General features: G+C 34.4%; 1 protein-coding gene across 2 annotated transcripts in view; it reads right to left on the minus strand.

Moving 5' to 3' along the window:
• The window catches only part of LOC111057943, a 55,594-nt gene that overhangs the window by 21,858 nt on the left and 13,753 nt on the right, over nt 1-19,983 (minus strand). The window contains exons 4-9 of one of the 2 annotated variants that reach the window (XM_022345424.2): nt 18,057-18,423; nt 13,944-14,111; nt 9,702-9,869; nt 7,222-7,302; nt 6,254-6,336; nt 3,573-3,599 (exon numbers count right to left, since the gene is read on the minus strand). In XM_022345424.2, the coding sequence (XP_022201116.2) occupies nt 3,573-3,599; nt 6,254-6,336; nt 7,222-7,302; nt 9,702-9,869; nt 13,944-14,111; nt 18,057-18,423 (894 nt within the window). The remainder of the gene's footprint in view (nt 1-3,572; nt 3,600-6,253; nt 6,337-7,221; nt 7,303-9,701; nt 9,870-13,943; nt 14,112-18,056; nt 18,424-19,983) is intronic. The other variant, XM_022345426.2, reaches the window with a different exon arrangement.

Consider the following 19,983-nt stretch of genomic DNA (forward strand, 5'->3'; position numbering starts at 1 on the left):
AAATTAGTTAAAAAACAAAATGTTAAAAATTAATAATGTAAAAATAAAAAGTATCAACCGATAAAAATAATTGTATATGATGATGTTAATAACATTATTCAGATTATTGATTACAGCTCAATTCGATGAATTAACTAAATGTGAATAGATAAAAATTGAAACGCATTCATTATTACCACCAAAATACAAAGGGTTGTCAAAAGTATGCAATTGATTATAAAAATTGATCATGATTCAAATATTGTTTGATGACTCACAATTGAATATTTGAGCAATGTAATTTCGTACATTAAGGGCCGGTTTCCGAGCTCGGGATTTAGCTAAGTTCTAGACCTAGACTTCAAACACCTGGAGTCAGAAAATTGGCTTTCCGAAACTCTATAACTCAAACACATACCCCTAACTCTATAAATACATGACTTTAAAGTAAAAAAATTGTAATTTAAAATTAAAGCATAGTCGTAGTCCAAGTTCAAGTTGAATTTCGAAAAACTAAAATTAAACACAAAATAAATTAAAGAGAAAATAGTGTAAAGTTTCAGCTATTTTGAAATATTTAGGAATGTTTCATTTCGTCAAGGAAAACGATTCCAATTTATTATAGAGATTGGAAAATAAAGATTATAATAAAAACTACGACTACGCCGCGTTTCGGAAAGCCAATTTTCTGACTCCAGGTGTTTAAAGTCTAGGTCTAGAACTTATCTAAATCCCGAGCTCGGAAACCAACCCAAAAAAAATTGAAAAACTCCCTGGCAAAACTGTGCTCCTTACGATGTTCTCAATTATCTAATTGAAAAGAGGACATAGAGTAGGTACCAGGAAATCTAAGCCAGATGTCAGGCCCTTAGTCTCGTATTCATTCGGCCACCAGAGCTATTGCAGCGACCGAGTGTAAAGCACGCTGGGACACCAGTGAGACACCAGCTGGGTCACCAGTGAGACACCAGCCGGATCACCAACCGCTAGAATGTGGCGACCCACAGAGTGTGTAATGAGCACTCGTTCTGACACTTGGCGACCCACTGACCAATAATATTATTCGTACGGCATTTATTGGTGGGTAGTACCTGACGGAAGTTCCACCTCGCCACAGTATATAAAGAGCGAGTCATATGTATGGGAACCCTTCAATAAGTTGGAGACTGTTGTACATATAATACTGTAACTTTCAGGATAAGTTATTGGTCGAATACTCTACCTTTTGATGTCCAACTGAATTTCAACCCCTCACATCGGGGTGACTTAGGGGTTGTACCTCGGATATTTAAAATGTCAACACCCATCGTGTGATACATAATTTTAAAGACCTTTTTAAAACAAGAAAGATGGCATCGATAAAAATATACTATGATACTTTTATCCCAAATGGCGACTGATTGAACTTTGTCAATTTATTTCTTTAAAAACGAAAAACCAAAGTCACCCCCTTATGTGGGGTTGAAATTCAGTTGTACGTCAAAACTTAGAGTATTCGACCAATAACATATCCTGAAAGTTACAGTATTATTGACCGGAGCGAAGCTGAGGTCTTAGTTTCGACTCGATCGGCTTTTGTCTGTTTGTATGTACCGCAGTTTCAGTCGCAGTTATTATCCGATTTGGATAAAATTTGGTATACAAGTTCTTTGAAACAAGGCGCAGAAACGAATGTGTAACGATTTTTGATAAAACCTCCGGTTTTTTGTAATTTTAAAAACCGCAGACCAACCTCCTTCCAGAAAGTTACTTTTTCGTATCTAGCGCCGTTATTTTGCAAGATACAGCAATTTTTATTCTTTTCAAAATGAAAGATCATTGTATTTACAATATTTTAAGAGTAAATTTTGTCCAAAATAAATATAAGTAAAAATATTGGCTCTCATTTTTTATAATAGAACTTGTGCCGCTCTAAAATGTGCGGTATTTATTAATTTATTGTAAAAAACGTCTCACTTGACTGCACAATTTTTCCCTTTCCAACACGAAATTTCCCTGTTTCATAGATGAATAGTTTTTTTAACAAAAACTATTAGCTTTTGTTTTTCTTTTTAGTATGAGATCAGAAACCGAGTTGTGAGCATTTAACATTCTGCATAGCATAAAAAGCCATAACATTAAAACCACTTTCCATTAAAACCATCATTAGCAACCTCCTGTCATTGACACCAACAAACCCATCTTATTTAGAATCATTTTCTGTCTCACTATCGTCTGTGAGACGATTCATTGTCTAAATTGCCTACTGCATATTCCATTTTTCCGTCAGTTGACCAATATCTTATAATTAATTATTGAAAAAGTTGTAATGTAGGTTAATATTGTAAATATGGGGACGATGTGATGGTACTTCCTCGAAAGGCATTTATGAGTGCGGTGTCCCTGGAAACATTGTCACTAGCATTTTCAATGAAAAAATAATAGATGACATTGCTAAATCTTTACAATATACTGTACTTTCATAATGGCCCTTCTCATCAATTTGAAAGTTGTATTCATGAGCGAGGTCTACTGTTCGCAAAACTACTAGTATCTACAACAGTCACCAAACTTATTGAAGGGTTCCCATACATATGACTCACTCTGTATAATTTAAAATATTTGACAATAGATGAGCCTGAGAGGAATCACAGTCATTTTAGTTAGAAATAAAAAGTGAAAAATCCTTTAGTGCAATAAATATCAAATGCATTTAATGCAATAAATATTATGATTCTATTTGGGTGGATATTGGCTTTTCAAAATCATAAAAAAATTGTCTTCAAGACATGCATCATGCATTAAAATAAAAATGTCTACAGTGATGTTTAACTCAAACAGTCAGCATTGATTGAATGAAAAGAAGCATTGAAGTTGTTATAAGTAATGCTGACAATTTGACATGAAATCTCACTATGATAAACGAACAGTGGAAATTTTAATCGTAATATAATAAATAGTATGATAGTAATATAATAGTATGATAGTCGACAAAATATGAATATATCATTCATTCTAGAAATGATAAAAAAACTTAAAATTTTTAAAATATCTGTCTATCCCTTGTTCCGAATGGAGCATAACTTTCTCATTCAAAATTCAATAAATTATTAGTAATTATTATTGAACGAAAATCCCAATTAAATGCTGTAAATCACCCCTAAGACTTCTGCTACTGCAAATATTGACAACAGGGTAAACAGCTGGATGGAAATTCGATGAGCGCTACTATACAAAAATTCTTTTTTGTCAATATTTGCAGTAGCAGAAGTCTTAGGGGTGATTTACAGCATTTAATTGGGATTTTCGTTTAATAATAATTATTGATTAATTAGCATTTGAAAAAATGCAATTTCCATCTGTAAATTAGTAGTGTTAATAAAAAGCTCAAATAAGTGAGAAAACGAAAAAACACAAACTAAAATTCATTCCAAATTATCTGTGAAAAATCAAATCTATTTGAATTAAAATCAAAATATGTTAAACGTTTGTCAGGTTACTACGACAATGATAAGAGTAATGGGAAAAATTCACAAAAGCTCAACTAAAATCATTTCCCACTCATTTTAAATTATCTATAAATTCGAAATTTTTTTCATCACATGCCCACTCACCATTCCTCCTTAGCATACGTATGAAAACTAGGGATAAAAAAAATCTTACAATTTTTTCCCGAATTTTCGCATTGTGCTGACACACTGCGATTCGCATGACGGCAACGGCAGCGGGACGGTGTCATGCGAATCACAGTCTTGTGCACAAGGCGTTTATGTCATATTATAAAGTCAACTACTGTCATAATATTATCTACCTGAACAATAAGTTGATAAAATGTTAATAAGATTAATATCCACAAATTTATCAAGTTTAATTTTTGTATCCACATAAAAATAAATAACCTTATACATTAAAATACTGATTTCAGTCACTGTAAACGTTATACTGTACCAAATTACTCAAGGTTTGTGCCAAACCAAACAAAGATTCAGATTTCGTTAATTAATGAAAAAATAATATAATCTAGATAATATTTTTACAACAATGTAATTTTCAGTAAGTATATATTTTTACAACATTTTTTTCAGTCAACAATGTAAAAAAGTAAAAATAAAGAGTGGAGCTAACTCGGGGCTATTTGGCATACATTGATGGAGTTAATTTGCTATATTGAATAAGGTGGCGGTAATTTGGTAGCTAGGTTAAAATAATTATTGTAATTAATTTTTAGTTTGGTTTTATTGGAACATGAATAATTTGAATATTTGAAATTAATAAAAATATTATTTGGACTGTAGTGTTTCAAAAATATGCAGAAGTATTTCATAGTAGTAATATGAAGAGATTCAAAATAGGTAAATAGGGATTTTGCTGTAAACTCAGCAAACAGATGTATGTATTAATAAAAACAATATGGAAACTTGAAGTACTCAGTATTATTTTTAAAATATTACGACTAGTTTCGACCATAACTTGGGTCATTTTCAAGTTGAAATGTGGAAAATAAGCATGTATAAATAAATAGGTGTATGCCTGCAACCAATTACTCTCGTCAAAGTCCCTATTCCACAAAACAAAGCTCACACTATACAGTCCAGTACTACTCTACGGGTCTGAAACTTGGGAAATGACCAAAAAACAAGAACAAAAGCTCATAGTGTTTGAAAAGAAAGTGCTGCGAAAGATATAGGGGCCCACGTACGAGCAAGGGGAATGGAGGAGGAAAAATAATAAGAAAATCAGATACCTCTACAATAACCCAGACAATGGGCCATATGACTAAAAACTGAGCATATGCTCATGAGCATGAACATGGAGCATAAGGTTTTGCTCATGAGTATTAGGTAGGAGCAAGAGCATTAGCTCATTTTTATATAAATAAGCTTTACCTTTTACCTTATGCTCCTGAACTCTGGAGCAATTGCTCACGTATTTTAAAGATGTTTCATCAGCTGATTCGCCTTACTTTGTTTTTATAGTGAAAGGTTAGAATGTGCTACTCACGTAAGCGCTAAATATGCGGTATGGACACTTGTATTTGGTCTTCTGCTCTGTTCTCTATCTATGAATTGAGTTTTAGGTTAGTTGAGTTCTGAATTTTTAAATAATAGCCTGAAAAAATGTCATCTCTATAATAATCTTCAGCATAATCTTTTAATCTCAATAGCCTTCTTATAATCGTCTACACTCCCATCTTCTTAAATACCTATTTCCTATTCTGTGATGGCTATCTTTATATCCGATAGGTATCTCTTGTATTTATTCTTTTGTAGGAATAATGGTGATATATATCATGGTTGAATTTAGAGTTTTATAGTTCTCAACTATTAGTTGTGATCGTATCTGGTATAGTTTCCTCTTCCTCACACGAATTAGTTGAGCCATTTTACTATGAGCAAAAGGTGAAAAGCTGCTCTAGACTGGACTCACCTTTTTTGAAGCATTTGCTTCAAAAGTTGAGCAAATGCTCCAGTTTATTCATACAATTTTGAGTATAAGCTTTTACTTTTGAGCAAATGCTTAAATTATTTTTTTTGATGAACATGAGCGAAAGGGTTTGTTCACGTTTATTCATAGAAAATGAAGCATATGCTCAACTTTATTCATATGACCCATTGTAAGCAAAATAAAACGTAGGAGATGAAATAGGCCGGGCACGTACTCAGGAGAAGAGAAAAGTCCAATCAGAGAAAAGTTTTAGCACCCAACCCTCCAGGAAGACCCCGCGGGAGACCCAGACAAAGATAGTGGCAATAGGTTAAGACTGACATGGAGAGGCTTGGAGCGACAGAAAAAGATGCTGAGGAGCGAACTACGTGAAGACAGTTTGTTGGTGCGGCCAAATATCAACTTACATATAGATGGCCCTGGGAGTAAGAGTAAGAGTAAAGATATGTAGTCGAGATGGCAAGATTTTCAATATATCTATATATAATATCATAGTATTATTCATTTTATTTTAAAAAAATACTAGAGCTTTTGAAAAGTTACAAGGCACAAGACGCAACAGGCTTTAGCTCACACCGGTTTCTTATTCCAATCATATCGAAAACCAACATAGTTTTACAAATTAAGTTCGGTTTTCATCAAACTCAAATTATGTTTGGAACGATAAGATTACGTTGAAACTTCAAATGACAAAAAAATGTCATTAATTTTTTGGTAATAGATTTATTATTAAACAAATTTGGAAAATGGTGAAACGGTGTTTTGAAAAGTTGTAGACTAAACCAGAAACTATAAATATTGATAATTATTATTATCATGAATTATAATAATATTAGTAAAGTGAACTGACCCCAGGGAGTGCGAAGACCCCGATACCCTGACTAAAGGAGGAGGCTGCGATGCCAGTTGAGCTGCTTGTGATATTGAGTGAGGCTGCAACAAACATTGAAAATAATTTTCAATTATCGGAGCTGAAATTAACAAAAAAAAATCAAAAGAGCTGAAACTCTAGCTTAAACTCGGTAAACTAATTTAGAACATCTGCTACAATAAGATTGTAACTCTCAGCAATACTTATGAATAACATCAATTCTTCTAATTCAACTTATAAAGACAGTTTTAAGTAAATCTCACTATCAAGTATTATCGGATTTAATCACTACTTGTTTTTAACCTAGCTCTTCTACATGATGAAAGAGAGTAGGACTGTTTGTGACCAAATTTTGTGGCTCGAGTTCCAAGAAAACTGCAATGATTTGAAACACCTTGAATATTTTCTTCAATATTGAATCAATACGCCTCATAGTTCAAATTTCAATTCTCCTTCAGGAATTTTTATATTAATGTTTGAACGTCGTAATCTTTACTAGATTCTAGCCTTTCATGCAATCACAACTTCGACCATGGTGTCTCGACAAGCTTCAAAATTCGGCATGGTTCAAATGCAGCAAATTACGCATCGGGACATAGGATGTCCTGCTTCAGCCTTCAATAGCTGACTTGGTAGCTTGCAAGAATGATACGCACAGAACTCGTGTTCTATTCGGCCGCGCGACATTTTTTTTATCAATGATTCACAATGTTAGTAATTATTACATTCTGCTATTAAGGAAGCTAAAAAATGGAATAATAGGATATTTTAAAATAAAATTAAAACAAAACAATTTGAATTGAGATAATACAGAATTGTGGGAAATATTTTGTGAATAATTATAAGTTATACTATAGGCCTATTGGTAATATTGAAACATCATTGAACTGAATAATTAATTAATATGTGAATGAATAGATAAATTAATCAAAAAATGAATAACTCACTGATGGATAATACTGGGGCTGTGTGCTCTGAGCGATATTCGCTCTAGAGTAAACCGTCCTGTTGTTCGCTGTATGATTAATCTGAAAATTAAGAAAATACACTAATAAGTTGACTCATTAAGCTGATAGAATCAATTTGGTTAGTCCACTTCTCTTTGAAAACAAAGATAATCTTGTCTCTGTAGAACAAAAAAATAATCAATAAAAAATAAATTAAAAAACACAATATTTTCTTGCAAGAAAAATACACATACAAAAAATCTGGTTTGGCGCACTCACACAACTTTCCTTGCCGTTATGAAAATTGATCACGTGCCGCTAGTGTTCCCGCGCGCTGTATTCAAAGATTTGAGCCAGCTGGTGACAGGGCAATAACGCTGGAGACACACGAGGTCTGCTATCTCTTCATAGTGAATCATTTAATAGAATCAACAGTTGCCAACAGTTTGCAAATGAAATAATAACATTTTCTCGAATTTCGAGCTTATTTTTAATTTTAGGTGAAAATGTTACTGAACATTAATTGTAGAGATTCTCATGTTCAATCTTTTCCACTCAATTTTTTTTGTTTAAATTGTATCTGAAGCCTGATAATTGAGAATCTAAAATCAAACTTTGCATAGATGGGGCGGAGCTCTTGACATTTTTACAGATATGGGACTTGTGGCAGTTGATAGAGCTTATCGATGACTATTTTAGGTATTACTTTAATCAAAATCGTTGGAGCCGTTTTCGAGAAAATCGCGAAAAACCCTGTTTTTGACAACATTTTCGCCATTTTAGCCGCCATCTTGAATCGCATTTGATCGAAATTGTTCGTGTCGGATCCTTATATTGTAAGGACCTTACGTTCCAAATCTCAAGTCATTCCGTTAATTGGGAGATGAGATATCGTGTACACAGACGCACATACACTCACACACACACACACACACACACATACAGACCAATACCCAAAAACCACTTTTTTGGACTCAGGGGACCTTGAAACGTATAGAAATTTAGAAATTGGGGTACCTTAATTTTTTCGGAAAGCAATACTTTCCTTACCTATGGTAATAGGGCAAGGAAAGTAAAAAAAAGATTCAAATAAAATCTGCTATGACAGAAGTAAAAGATGGAATTGATCAACAGCTTTTTGAAGCTTAAATATGTATGAACTAACAAGATTACCAAAACAGGTTCGGGTAATTCTGATCTACTTGTGTGTTTATCTACGACCATGATAGCATCACAATTAATCCAATAACAGGGGTGTTTTCGTAGTTGATTTCCAAAACTATACTATAATGATAACTTTATGCAACGACTTGAACATCATAACACGGTTTCAGATGCTGGTGGCATCAACATAACACAGTTTCTGATGCTGGCAGCAGGTTTCAGTTTAACAAGTTTTCACTAAATCAAGTATTCACTTTGACAAGTTTTCAATTCCTCAGGTTTTCAGTAGGACCTAAGCCTATGTCATGTTTTTAGTTTGTCATGTTTTCAGTATTCCAAGTTTCCATTTCGTCAAGTTTTCAGTTTACTGTTCACTCTCTCTGTCCAGGCAATGAATGCTCAAAAAAGGGTATAGAAGTAAAAGTTTGGAAGACAATTTTTGACCCTGCAGTTCAATTTAGTTCAGTTAATTTTTTGCTACTTTTGCTCTTACAACTTCTTTAGAATCGGTGGAAAAATCCATGCTGATTATGAGCATCAAATTATCTTCAATTTGATGTATAATTTCACACTTTTACGCATTTCCCTACGCCTGTTGCAGCAGCTTTAGTGTTGAGTGTGAAATATCCAGTTTTGCAGCAATAGAACAATTGACAAAAGAATTTGGAGGGAGTGTTTTAAGAACGATTTTTTTGACTTTGCAGCTTTGTTGGGACTAGTCAGGAGGAGAAAATATCAAAAGTCCCCATTCCTACCATGTGCTGAAGGGATGAGGGTGGTTTAAATGTTACATTTTTTAGCTTTTTGCTTCCACGCTTATATCTTGGGAACAATGCGTTCAACCATCATTCAAAAACTAAGTTTGATAAATTCTCTATCTACAATTTTTGTTTAATAAAGTTTTGTAATATTTCCAACAGTTTTCGAGACTGTTGGTGGGGACTTTTGATATATTTACCTCCTTACTGCCCTAAACAAAACTGCGGGGTCAAAAATTGTCTTCCAAACTTTTTCCTCTATAACCCTTCCTTGACTGGACTACTGAGTAGCTTTCGATACTTTTCTTGACTTGTAATTTCGATATTTTTACCATATAGGCTAGTTGGATAATTTCTAATGTTACTGGTACAAGTCAGAAATATGATACTTTGCTTGAGTGGCCGAAGATGAAATAGTGCATACAACAGTCTTACATGGTCTTAAAAACACTTGTGAGATGTTTTAGACACGGGTTCACTAGCTACGCTACTCTTCATCTAACTCGTGCGTTAAAGACCCTCATTATAGGAATGTTGTATAAATGACTATTAACTTACACTGTGCATGGATGATATAGGCGGCTGCATGGTCCTGACCTGTGCTGACTGCTGATAGGTGGGTTGTCCTCCCACTAGCCCCGCCCACGCATTCCCATTGGCTGCCACCACGGTAGGGGACGTGGCTATCACTGAGCCCGCCCCACCCCTCACAAGCGAAGCTGGCACCTATAAAAACAAAATTATGGTTAAAATCATGTAATTTGATGAATTTTGTAAGAGTATATCAATTATTACACTGCACAAAATACATAATACTATACACTATAGTTGACCTTCCAAATAGCTAAATACTCTTTCATTCTTAACGAATTTTGTCAAATAACAACCTTGAATGTTTACTGGTATCTTAAATGAAAGAATTTCACCCCAAAGCAATTTTTTTCCAGGATATCAAATTCATAACACAGAGGTTAACATGAATTCAATGATGGAATACAGAGTATTTTGTAATACAGAGTCAGAGTATTCATAAACAACTGATATAACAAAGTGCCTTTTGCACAGTGCCAGTTTAAACCAAATCAAATTCTTTATTTACACATTGTTGTACAAAAAGTTAATTAAAAACACTTCAAAGATAAAATTGTTTACTGGTTTCGATATGTTGATATTATTTGCTTAAGGAAGTAACAGACAACTAGACAATTTTCTTTCCTATCTGAATGGATTACATCAGAGTATAAAATTCACTGTAGAGGTAGAACAGGATTGTGTATTGAATTATCTAGATTCAAGAATAGATCATAGCACTGGTTTTCACAAGTATTCTATTTTCAGAAAACCAACCCATACTGATGTTATCATTCCTCTTCATTCTTGTCATCCTATTTCTCACAAACTTGCTGCTTTCAATAGCATGGTCTATAGAGCACTAACAATACCTATGAGCCATCATGATTTTGATATTGAGATCACTAAAATAAACAGATAGCAGTCACAAATGGGTATGAAGAAAGTATGGTGGACAGATTATTGAGTAAAATTAATAGACAAATTTCAATCAATTCTAGCTTTGTAGGCTCAAACTGTGAGGAGAAGACTTGGATAACAATCCCATATTTAGGCCATGTATCTGATAAGATAGGTAGGGAATTGAAGAGGAATGGATTGATGGATTCCATGTTGCTTTCAAGACCAAACCGATTTTAAATAGTCTATTTAGCTGGAGTAAAGACAAAATGACATTTGGGATAAAAGCGGGGTGTACAAACTTAAATGTGATGATTGTAATGCTTGTTATGTGGGTCAGACTGGTAGAAGTTTCAAAAGTAGAATTAAAGAACACATCAGAGATTGGAATAAAGAAAATGGGGAATCTAACTTTGCAGATTATTTGATAACAAATAATCACAAGTTCACAGTTAAGGAGAATGTTGAGTTTCTGAATGTTAATAACAAAGGCAGATCTTTGAATATTCTAGAGGCTTTAGAAATAACAAGAGTAATTAAGGAAAATTCCCAGTATAGTTTAAATGACCAGATTCATTTCAACCAATACAACACTACGAATTTAGTTTTATCATAAAATTGTAAGCATACATTAGTCAATAGTTTTTCCATTTACATATCTGTTGTATTATCTTTCACACTTGTTTTCTTGGTTCTTATTTTGTACTGAAAGTAAATTTTATTATCATGGCGATTCTGTTGTTTAAGCCGCCATTTTGTCACACCGTTTAGTGGGAGGAGACTGTCTAGATAGGCCAATGCAGGCGTTCATGCCCTCGACCAATAGCAGTACTCGCCTACTAGTATAAATTCTGCTGCTCTTGTATTTAGTTTTAGTTTATCAGAGATTGACAATGGTGTAATAACCGAAACCGGTCTTTCTAATTATCAATAAATCGGTGGTTTTTTGACAATTTCTTAGTCTTTTTCATTCAAAAACACTTCACTTATATATGGGCTACTTTTGTACAAATTAATAAAAACAATAGCCTATAAAAAATTGTATAATGAAAGTTTTCATTATTACAGGTTTTTATATTGTTTTTAATAATTTTTCAAACGTTAATTGTATCAAATATCGTCAAAATATTATCATTTATTTGGATTAAATCCATGTCAAGTCTCTTTTGGTATAATCGTATAATGTGGTTCATTTCGAGTATAAGCCACTAGATGATTCAAGTTTACGATCTCACTGTGCAATCTACACTGTAACTAAACTTTGTTTAACACGTCGGCAAGTGTGAACTTGTAAGCCAGGCTCTAAGCACAGTCTCAATGCTTCTAAATGAGAGAGATAAAAATATTGTATACTAATTGACATTTGTAAGAGCTCACCAAAAATTGGTCAGTTCACAAAATGTGTATCAGTCAGTTATCAAACTGGTATTTTAAAGGGTATTGCACTCAACTTCTATCAAATTTACAGCTCATATCTCAAATCAAAATTTTTATTCGCAATTCAAACAATTGAGGGTCCTGCAAGACCCGAAAGTTTTTCGGCGGGTGCCCGGTTACAAAAAAAGTTACAAAAGTTAAATAAAACTTGGACAAAATAAATATGACACCTCAAAAGTATGAGATAAAAGAAAACAAATATAAAGTGCTAAAAGAAAATAAGAAATATACATCAGATTTTGCTAGAGAATTAATAAAAAAGGGAAAAATAACGAAAATTTATTAGAAAGGAATGAAATAAAAAAGGAAAAGGGAAAATTGTTTCACACTAGTAATAATGCATTTTTATCGTGGAGGCAGGCGGCAGTGACAATAAAAGGAAAATTTAAAACTTCAGTCAGCAAAATTTGAAAAATTCTAATAATGTAAGCATATGCTGTCATTTTTTCAACTTGACGTTTGTTTCTTAAATTATATGTACGTTTTTGATATTGTTGGTTTTATAAATTGATTGTGCTGTTATTATTGAGGTACAACATTACGCCCTTCTTAGAGTAGTCACCAATATTTGGATGAAGTCTGTTGAATAAGTAGGGAAGTACGATAATGGAGGGATCTTTTATCATAAATATTATTGAATCTGGGTACTACATAGATTGACGGAGATCTTAAATTGTAGGGTGAGGGAGGAGCAAGGAGTCTATAGTGTAAATTGTCTTTGTAAAATGTAAAGTATTACAATTTTGAAAATGTAGAAATGTTTGGGCGATATGGTATTCGTAAGCTACGTGGGTTGTATGGATCAATATTATTAACATCAAGAATTCTAGTAGTTATACATTTCAATATTCTCAATTGTATTCGTTTAACTCTAGATGAAAGATAATTAAGTGCACTTCCCCATGATTCAATCAATGCCGTATGTAATTATTGGTTTTATCAAAAACTTATAAATCAGATACAAGCAGTCAGGGATGATATTTTTATGCAAATAAAATACTTTTGCATTAAGCGCTTGAAGTTTTTTTGAAATGTAGTCTATGTGAGGATTCCATCTCAGGCTGCTATCGATTATAATGCCAAGGTAACGGGTACTATTAACTGAAGTTAGAGACGGACAAGTGCAGATTTGAGAAACATTTGTAAGAAGGCAATGACAGTCATGCCTTAATACAGTTGGAATTACGTTGCATCTTAAGGTGCGTACAGACTGTCGCTCTGCTCCGCAACCGAACGTCACTCCAGCAGAGCGATTGATGATCGACCGGCGAGCAACAGTGAGTGGTTCGACCGGGGAACGCGAGAAGATCTAACATCTTCCGTAACGTTCATGATGGGTGCGTGCTTGGTGCGGGTTGGAAGCGCGAGTATGTGTACGCAGCTTTAGATGTGGAGATTCAAAGTGCATTAGTACACAGATGGAAATTACTAAGATATTGCAATTATTTAATAATAATTATTCAAGCATTAGTACAGTTTTTCCTGTTAATTATGAAATTTGTCATGGGACCATTTCAGAATTCTGTTGTGATCAAACTGTATTTATTGCTCAGCCACTTTTAAATTCTTATGTCCAACAATCAGAGCTGTATATCATCAGCATACATTAATACTTCTCCATGTCTAATAACTTTGGAAATTGAATTTACATAGATATTATACAAAATGGAACCTAAAATGCTTTCCTGCAGAACCCCAAAATCGTCACATTTAAACAATCCACTATGATTGCACGCTAGGTTGACCATAAAGTGTCTATTTCTCAGGTAGTTCTCAAACAATTTCAATACATTGCCAGTAATTCCAATATTTAGTAATTAAAAAATAATAATTATTAGAAGTATTTGAACTATTGATATAAGTATAAGTATTGATATGAATCATAGTTGCTACCTTGTTGACAATGATAGTGTTGGATGCATTTGCATTCGGGGTGGGAGCCGCCAGGGGGGGCGTAGATCCGGGGGGTATTTTTATCCAGGACATGCCGCCCGAGTGGTTCATGCCCGTGTGAGCGTTTCCCTTCTGTCCCCCAGATACCAACAGCTGACCTTCAACCACCTGCAAATTCAAAATTTATTAGCAAAAAAAAATTATTCTAACAAACTCTCATTACAATCAATATTGCTTAAGCAAGCCATTTACTATGGGGACAAAGGTTTTTTGCGAAACTTCGGGCTGATTTGAGAGGTATTTTTGAGGAAAACAATTCAAAACAAAACTATATTCTTTTCTTAGTAAGAAGGCTTTCTATGATGTTGACGAATTCTTGTTAGAGTGAGGAAAATTATCATAAATTTGTTATTAGCGTTTTATTTTATGACTGATATTTTCTGTTATTTATCTGTGACGTTTTTCAACTGTTACATTGTTTTGCTATACTTTTGTTGAAAATAAAATATTATTATAAAACGATATTTCATCCATACTTGAGGTCCTTCAATTCGACGTCTGAACGTGGGGTTGTTGTGAGGGGGGGGGGGGTGAATGCTGTCGGAAGTCTGGTGAGCTGTTCAACTGACTTGGCCGATCACGCAACGTGAGTGGGGATGTCTGACTAACCAGCCGGAGCGTGAGTGGTGAAAGTTCCAAAGTAGTTGGAACAAACTGTCGTGTAGTGAGTGGCCTGCTTCACTTAACGCCAAACGTTCCAAAACATAATTCTAATAACACCACTCTGTCATTCACCACAAATTCATGGTATACAACTTCATCCCCAGATTCTTTACAAATACTTTTATTTTTGTAATAATGATGAATACTAAATATATAATTGATAAGAGTCGAACGTAACTGAATAATGGACCGGAAATATTGTAATTTGATAGCATGATTAGACTGATGAATACCTGATGTACACAAAGAAAAAATGATCAAGTTTTCAAATTGATAGTAATTTTTACAGCCATTATACTAGACAAACTACAGCACTCAGAATGACACAATGTAAGTACCACATCATGTTGAATAGTTTTGTTGAATTTCGAAAAATGATGTAGGCCTACAATAAGTTACCAGTTGAAATTGAAGAACTTGAGATTAGACAGTTCAAAATTTGTGTGAAAAATATTTTTGTCATAGTGATTCGATCTCAGCTGTTTTCCATGCATGAAATCAAGCCGGTAAACAGCTGTTTGCAGAACAAATAAAAATATGATTCTCATTACAGCATACTCTACTGTAATGAAACCATATGTTTTCTTTACAGTTGAGTATGTTTCCTAGTTCCGAAATTAATAGAAACAGCAAAACTGCTACGAAAAAACATCTTCAGCGCTCCAGGTGGACGTTACTTGGACGTGAATGTCTTTTGCAGTGCTCGGAATTCTAGTCTCGGCTAACGCCTCGACTAGAAAAATCATTCTCGCCTGCAAATGGCCCCTTCCCGTCCATGTGACGTAAGATACTATTAATTGACTGCTGTCTTTACAGTATAAATGACTTGATAATGTGATGTAATTTTATGACCTGTGATGTAAGCCTATTGATGCTGTTAAATTCGTTTTAATTGACTGCTTTCCTTACAGTATGAATGACTTACTAATGTAACTTGATGACCTGTGATATATTGATGTTGTTAAATTTGTTATTGCTTGTATGGTTTTTTGACAATGTCTTGCATTTGTTTTTAATGTTCTGGCAATAAATGAATGTTGAATCTAGGGGAGTAGGCTATGAGGTGGACCGCACCGGGTCCCACCAACAGCATCCATGAATTAGCCAATAAGCCGAATTAGGGAGGTTTACTGTAATTTCTTCGTTAGTTGTTAGAAATCAGATCAACATTTCGGGAATGAACATTATTCAGGGACCACCTATATGGGAAGTAGTACATAGATAGAAGTGCTGTATATAGCAAGTCTTGCTAATAGCCTATTGGTATATAAATTAATGTAGCCTAATCAAATGTTAGCAGCTGATTCATATCTATAGTGAGCTTCTTTTCAAGCTGTCAGCAGTGGATGGATGGAAAGCATTGATGTCTTGATGTCATTTATAAGGGGTGCTGACAGAAGTGAATCTTACTGAATATTACCATAGGTAAGGAAAGTATTTTTTTCGGCACACTTTCCGAAAAAAATTAAAATACCGCAATTTATAAATTTCTATACGTTTCAAGGTCCCCTGAGTCCAAAAAAGTGGTTTTTGGGTATTTGTGTGTGTGTGTGTGTGGTGTGTGTGTGTGTGGTGTGTGTGTGTGTGTACACGATATCTCATCTCCCAATTAAGGGAATAACTTTAAATTTGGAACTTAAGGTCCTTCCCCTATAAGGATCCGACACGAACAATTTCGATCAAATGCAATTCAAGATGGCAGCTAAAATGGCGAAAATTATGTCAAAAACAGGGTTTTTCGCGATTTTCCCAAAAACGGCTCCAACGATTTTGACCAAATTTATACCTAAAATAGTCATTGATAAGCTCTATCAACTGTCACAAGTCCCATATCTGTGAAAATTTCAGGAGCTCCGCCCCATCTATGCAAAGTTTGATTTTAGATTCTCAATTATCAGGCTTCAGATACAATTTGGACAAGACATTTCAAGTGGAAAAGATTGAGCATGAAAATATTTATAATTAATGTTCAGTAACATTTTCACATAAAATCAAAAATAAGCTCGAAATTCGAGAAAATGTGATTATTCAATTGCAAACTGTTGGCAACTGTTGATTCTATTAAATCATTCACTATGAAGAGATAGCAGACCTCGTGTGTCTCCAGCGTTATTATTGTCCTGTCACCAGCTGGCTCAGATCTTTGAATAGTAGACTTAAGATGGGCGTGAACACTAGCGTCAGGTAATTAATTTTCATAACGGCAAGGAAAGTTGTGTGAGTGCGCCACACCAGATTTTTTATATTGATACATCAAAACGGGAAATATACAGTGTTCCACGAAAGGTGTAACAGCTGAATACCATAGATTCTACATGAAATTTGCAACAAAAGATGTCAAGTAAAAATTTCTTATATCGACATTAGTTATCGATATTTTTTTAAAACCGCCAATAACTAGAGTACTATCAGACAATATTTAATTCTAAGGATATGGTTGGAAAGAGCAAGAAATTTTCAATAACATTCATATAGATAATGTGTACATTGTTTGACGTTTTTCAACTTTTTATGGGTGATCAAAGTTGAAAAAAAGTTCATTCGTCGAGTTCAAACATTTGAAAAACGTCAAATAAAGAAAAAATTATACATATGTAACAGTTTGAACGCTCATAAAAAATTAAAAAACTAACAAAAACAAATTATATATAAGTGATATCGGGAGAACCTGCATCAGTCATTAACGGGGAGGCCGATGATAGCAAGCATTCAAAAGGCACACCAGTGTTTAATGTTAAGTCGGGCGTAGGCCACAAACTCAAGTTCTGTCGTAAATTTGTCAAACTCTTTAAATAAGGGTTAAATAAGGATGAAATATAACTTATAGGGAGTATTCCAGGAAGCCAAGTAGGCGTCTCAGCTCTCAGTTCCTTCGAGTGCAGATGAATTTTCTTCAGTGCTGCTCAGACCATCGTAACGAGATGTACTCCGCAATTATCTTCAAGTTCAATTCAAATGTATATTGGATTATTTAAAGTTTATTGTTTGTAATTTATTGTGTTTGCCAATCAAGATTTATTTTTAAAAAGATGATCTACAATGTTTAAATGTATGAAAATTATTGGAAATTTCTTCTTCTTTCCAAACATATACTTAGAATTAGATTTTGACTAAGTTTTCTAGTTATTGACGTTTATCAAAAATATCTAAAAATCTATATACTTCGAAAACTAAGGTCGATATTATAAAATTTTACTGAACATTCTTTGTTTCATATTTCATGTAGAATCTTTTATGTTGAATTTCAGAAAGTGTAGAATCTATGGTCTTCGGGTGTCACACATTTCGTAGAACACTCTGTATAAATGAAGTAATCAATATTGATAGAATTTCGGTTAAAACAGGAAAGTGACCCACTAATTTTTTACAGAATTTTCAAGTAGTTCTCACCTTATTCGGCCAGTAATCCTCGAACAGCGTGCCCGGCGGAAAATAGCTCCTGATATCACTCAAACTAATCACACTGCATGTTTCACTAGCAAATAGTTCGTTCCTTATGCCCTGAACCTTACAACAAAACTTTAAGTAGGCCAAGTGCCAGCTTTCCAACTTCTCCGCTTTCAGTTTCAAGTTCTCAGTTTCGCCTTCGAAATAGAACAGAGGCACGTATTTGTGATTGTCGCGGACCGTATAGGGAACTACGGATTCGCCGTTGATGCGGATGAAGCCGCATTTGTCCTTGGAGTCGTTGCCGCAGCGGACCAGTTTGTTGTAGCACACGTCGAGGAACGTGTAGAACTCCCTCGCGTCTTCTAACCTACAATCACAGAACAGATAGCATCATTAGTTTGCTTCCAGCGGACCAAGCCCTTGCAATTGTCGAGTGAGAGTGTCAAAAGCAGAGCAGTGTTTGAGCAGAGAGAGTGTGAATGTGCATCTATAATAAATTATAATTTAGTAGAATATTCATCTATATAAATAAAAATCGAGCCTCAATTGTTGACATTCATTAACTTTTTTATGTGTGCACCGAATTTGATTTTTTATTTGTGTTTGTTATGTTCAGGACCAGGTTTATGGCCTATCAAGTTTATAATCCGACTTCAGGACTCTTTCCTACGGTCCTTCAAAGTTTACATGTAATCCTTATGGGAGAAGATTTGTGAGCTGGCCACACACAGAAATAAAAATCAGCTGTTATAATCATTGCGTCATACAACAGCTGTCGGTAGATAGTAGGCAAGAGTGTGTCATATCCGGAGAGGGCCATAACCGCCCATGTATCCTATTATATTAAGCGATATTATATTAATATCCTATTATATTTATATCTGGTTATTTATGTTCAACGGATCTCGAAAACGGCTCTAACGTTTTTTACGGAATTTGGAACATAGTAGGTTTATGATATAAAAGTTCGATTGCACTAGGTCTCATCATTGGGAAAACTCGCTGAACGACATTAAAAGGATAATTATCCTTGGCTGAAACAGCTGTGGATAGTAAAAAAGTGAGTGAGCGAGTGAGTATGTGAAAAATCAAAATATTGCATCCCCGAAATTCATAAGATGACATATAGCCAGCTGTGAAATATAAACACGATCATTTTAGAGAATTTTGTTCTGTTTATCAATAAATAAAAATAACGAGCAAAGCTCGGTGCACCGATATTTTTATTCTAAACGCCCCACCTAGAAACAGAATGACTGTTTTGTGTGTAAACATCCAGCAGTGCGGCCTCAGGTTAAAGACTTACACGCCTAAAGACATTGATTGCTTTGTTTCGAATAATTGTGCTGTCTTCGGTGTTCAGAATTAATTGATTTCTAGTAAATTATTTATTTTGAAGTTGGAAAATTATCTATATAAATAAAATGCCGCATTGCACCTCCTCATGGGTGCATCCAGCTAAATTTCATTCAATTTATTTCATGCATGCAGTGCATTTCATTTAATTTAGTCATGAGATGCATCAAACTATTTGGCGGTACGAAGTTCGCCGGGCCAGCTAGTTTTTAATAATTGTCAATATCAGTTAGTTGCTAAAAGTAGAAGTCCTCGTGACAACCACCCATCTTATTAATTCAACACTTCATCACATAAGGCCGGTCACTAACGGTTGAACGAGCATGCTCATACACAGTCGACTTCGACTTACCTACAGTACCCGTCCCATAGCTTTGCCTCCGTCACTTTGAAACGGCATATCGGCAAGATATGGTTCGCGGGCTAATAGTTACTGCTTTGAAAAACAACAACTTCAGAGACCCTAGATCCCTATATAGAGAAAGCACCCTGCAGAGCTTCCTTGAAGGAAGCTCGTTAGACATAGAGGTTCTTCATGAAAGAGAGAGTTGCAACGTATCATCAACAATGG

This window comes from Nilaparvata lugens, chromosome 9 (assembly GCF_014356525.2).
Source record: "Nilaparvata lugens isolate BPH chromosome 9, ASM1435652v1, whole genome shotgun sequence".
NCBI classification, from domain to species: domain Eukaryota; kingdom Metazoa; phylum Arthropoda; class Insecta; order Hemiptera; family Delphacidae; genus Nilaparvata; species Nilaparvata lugens.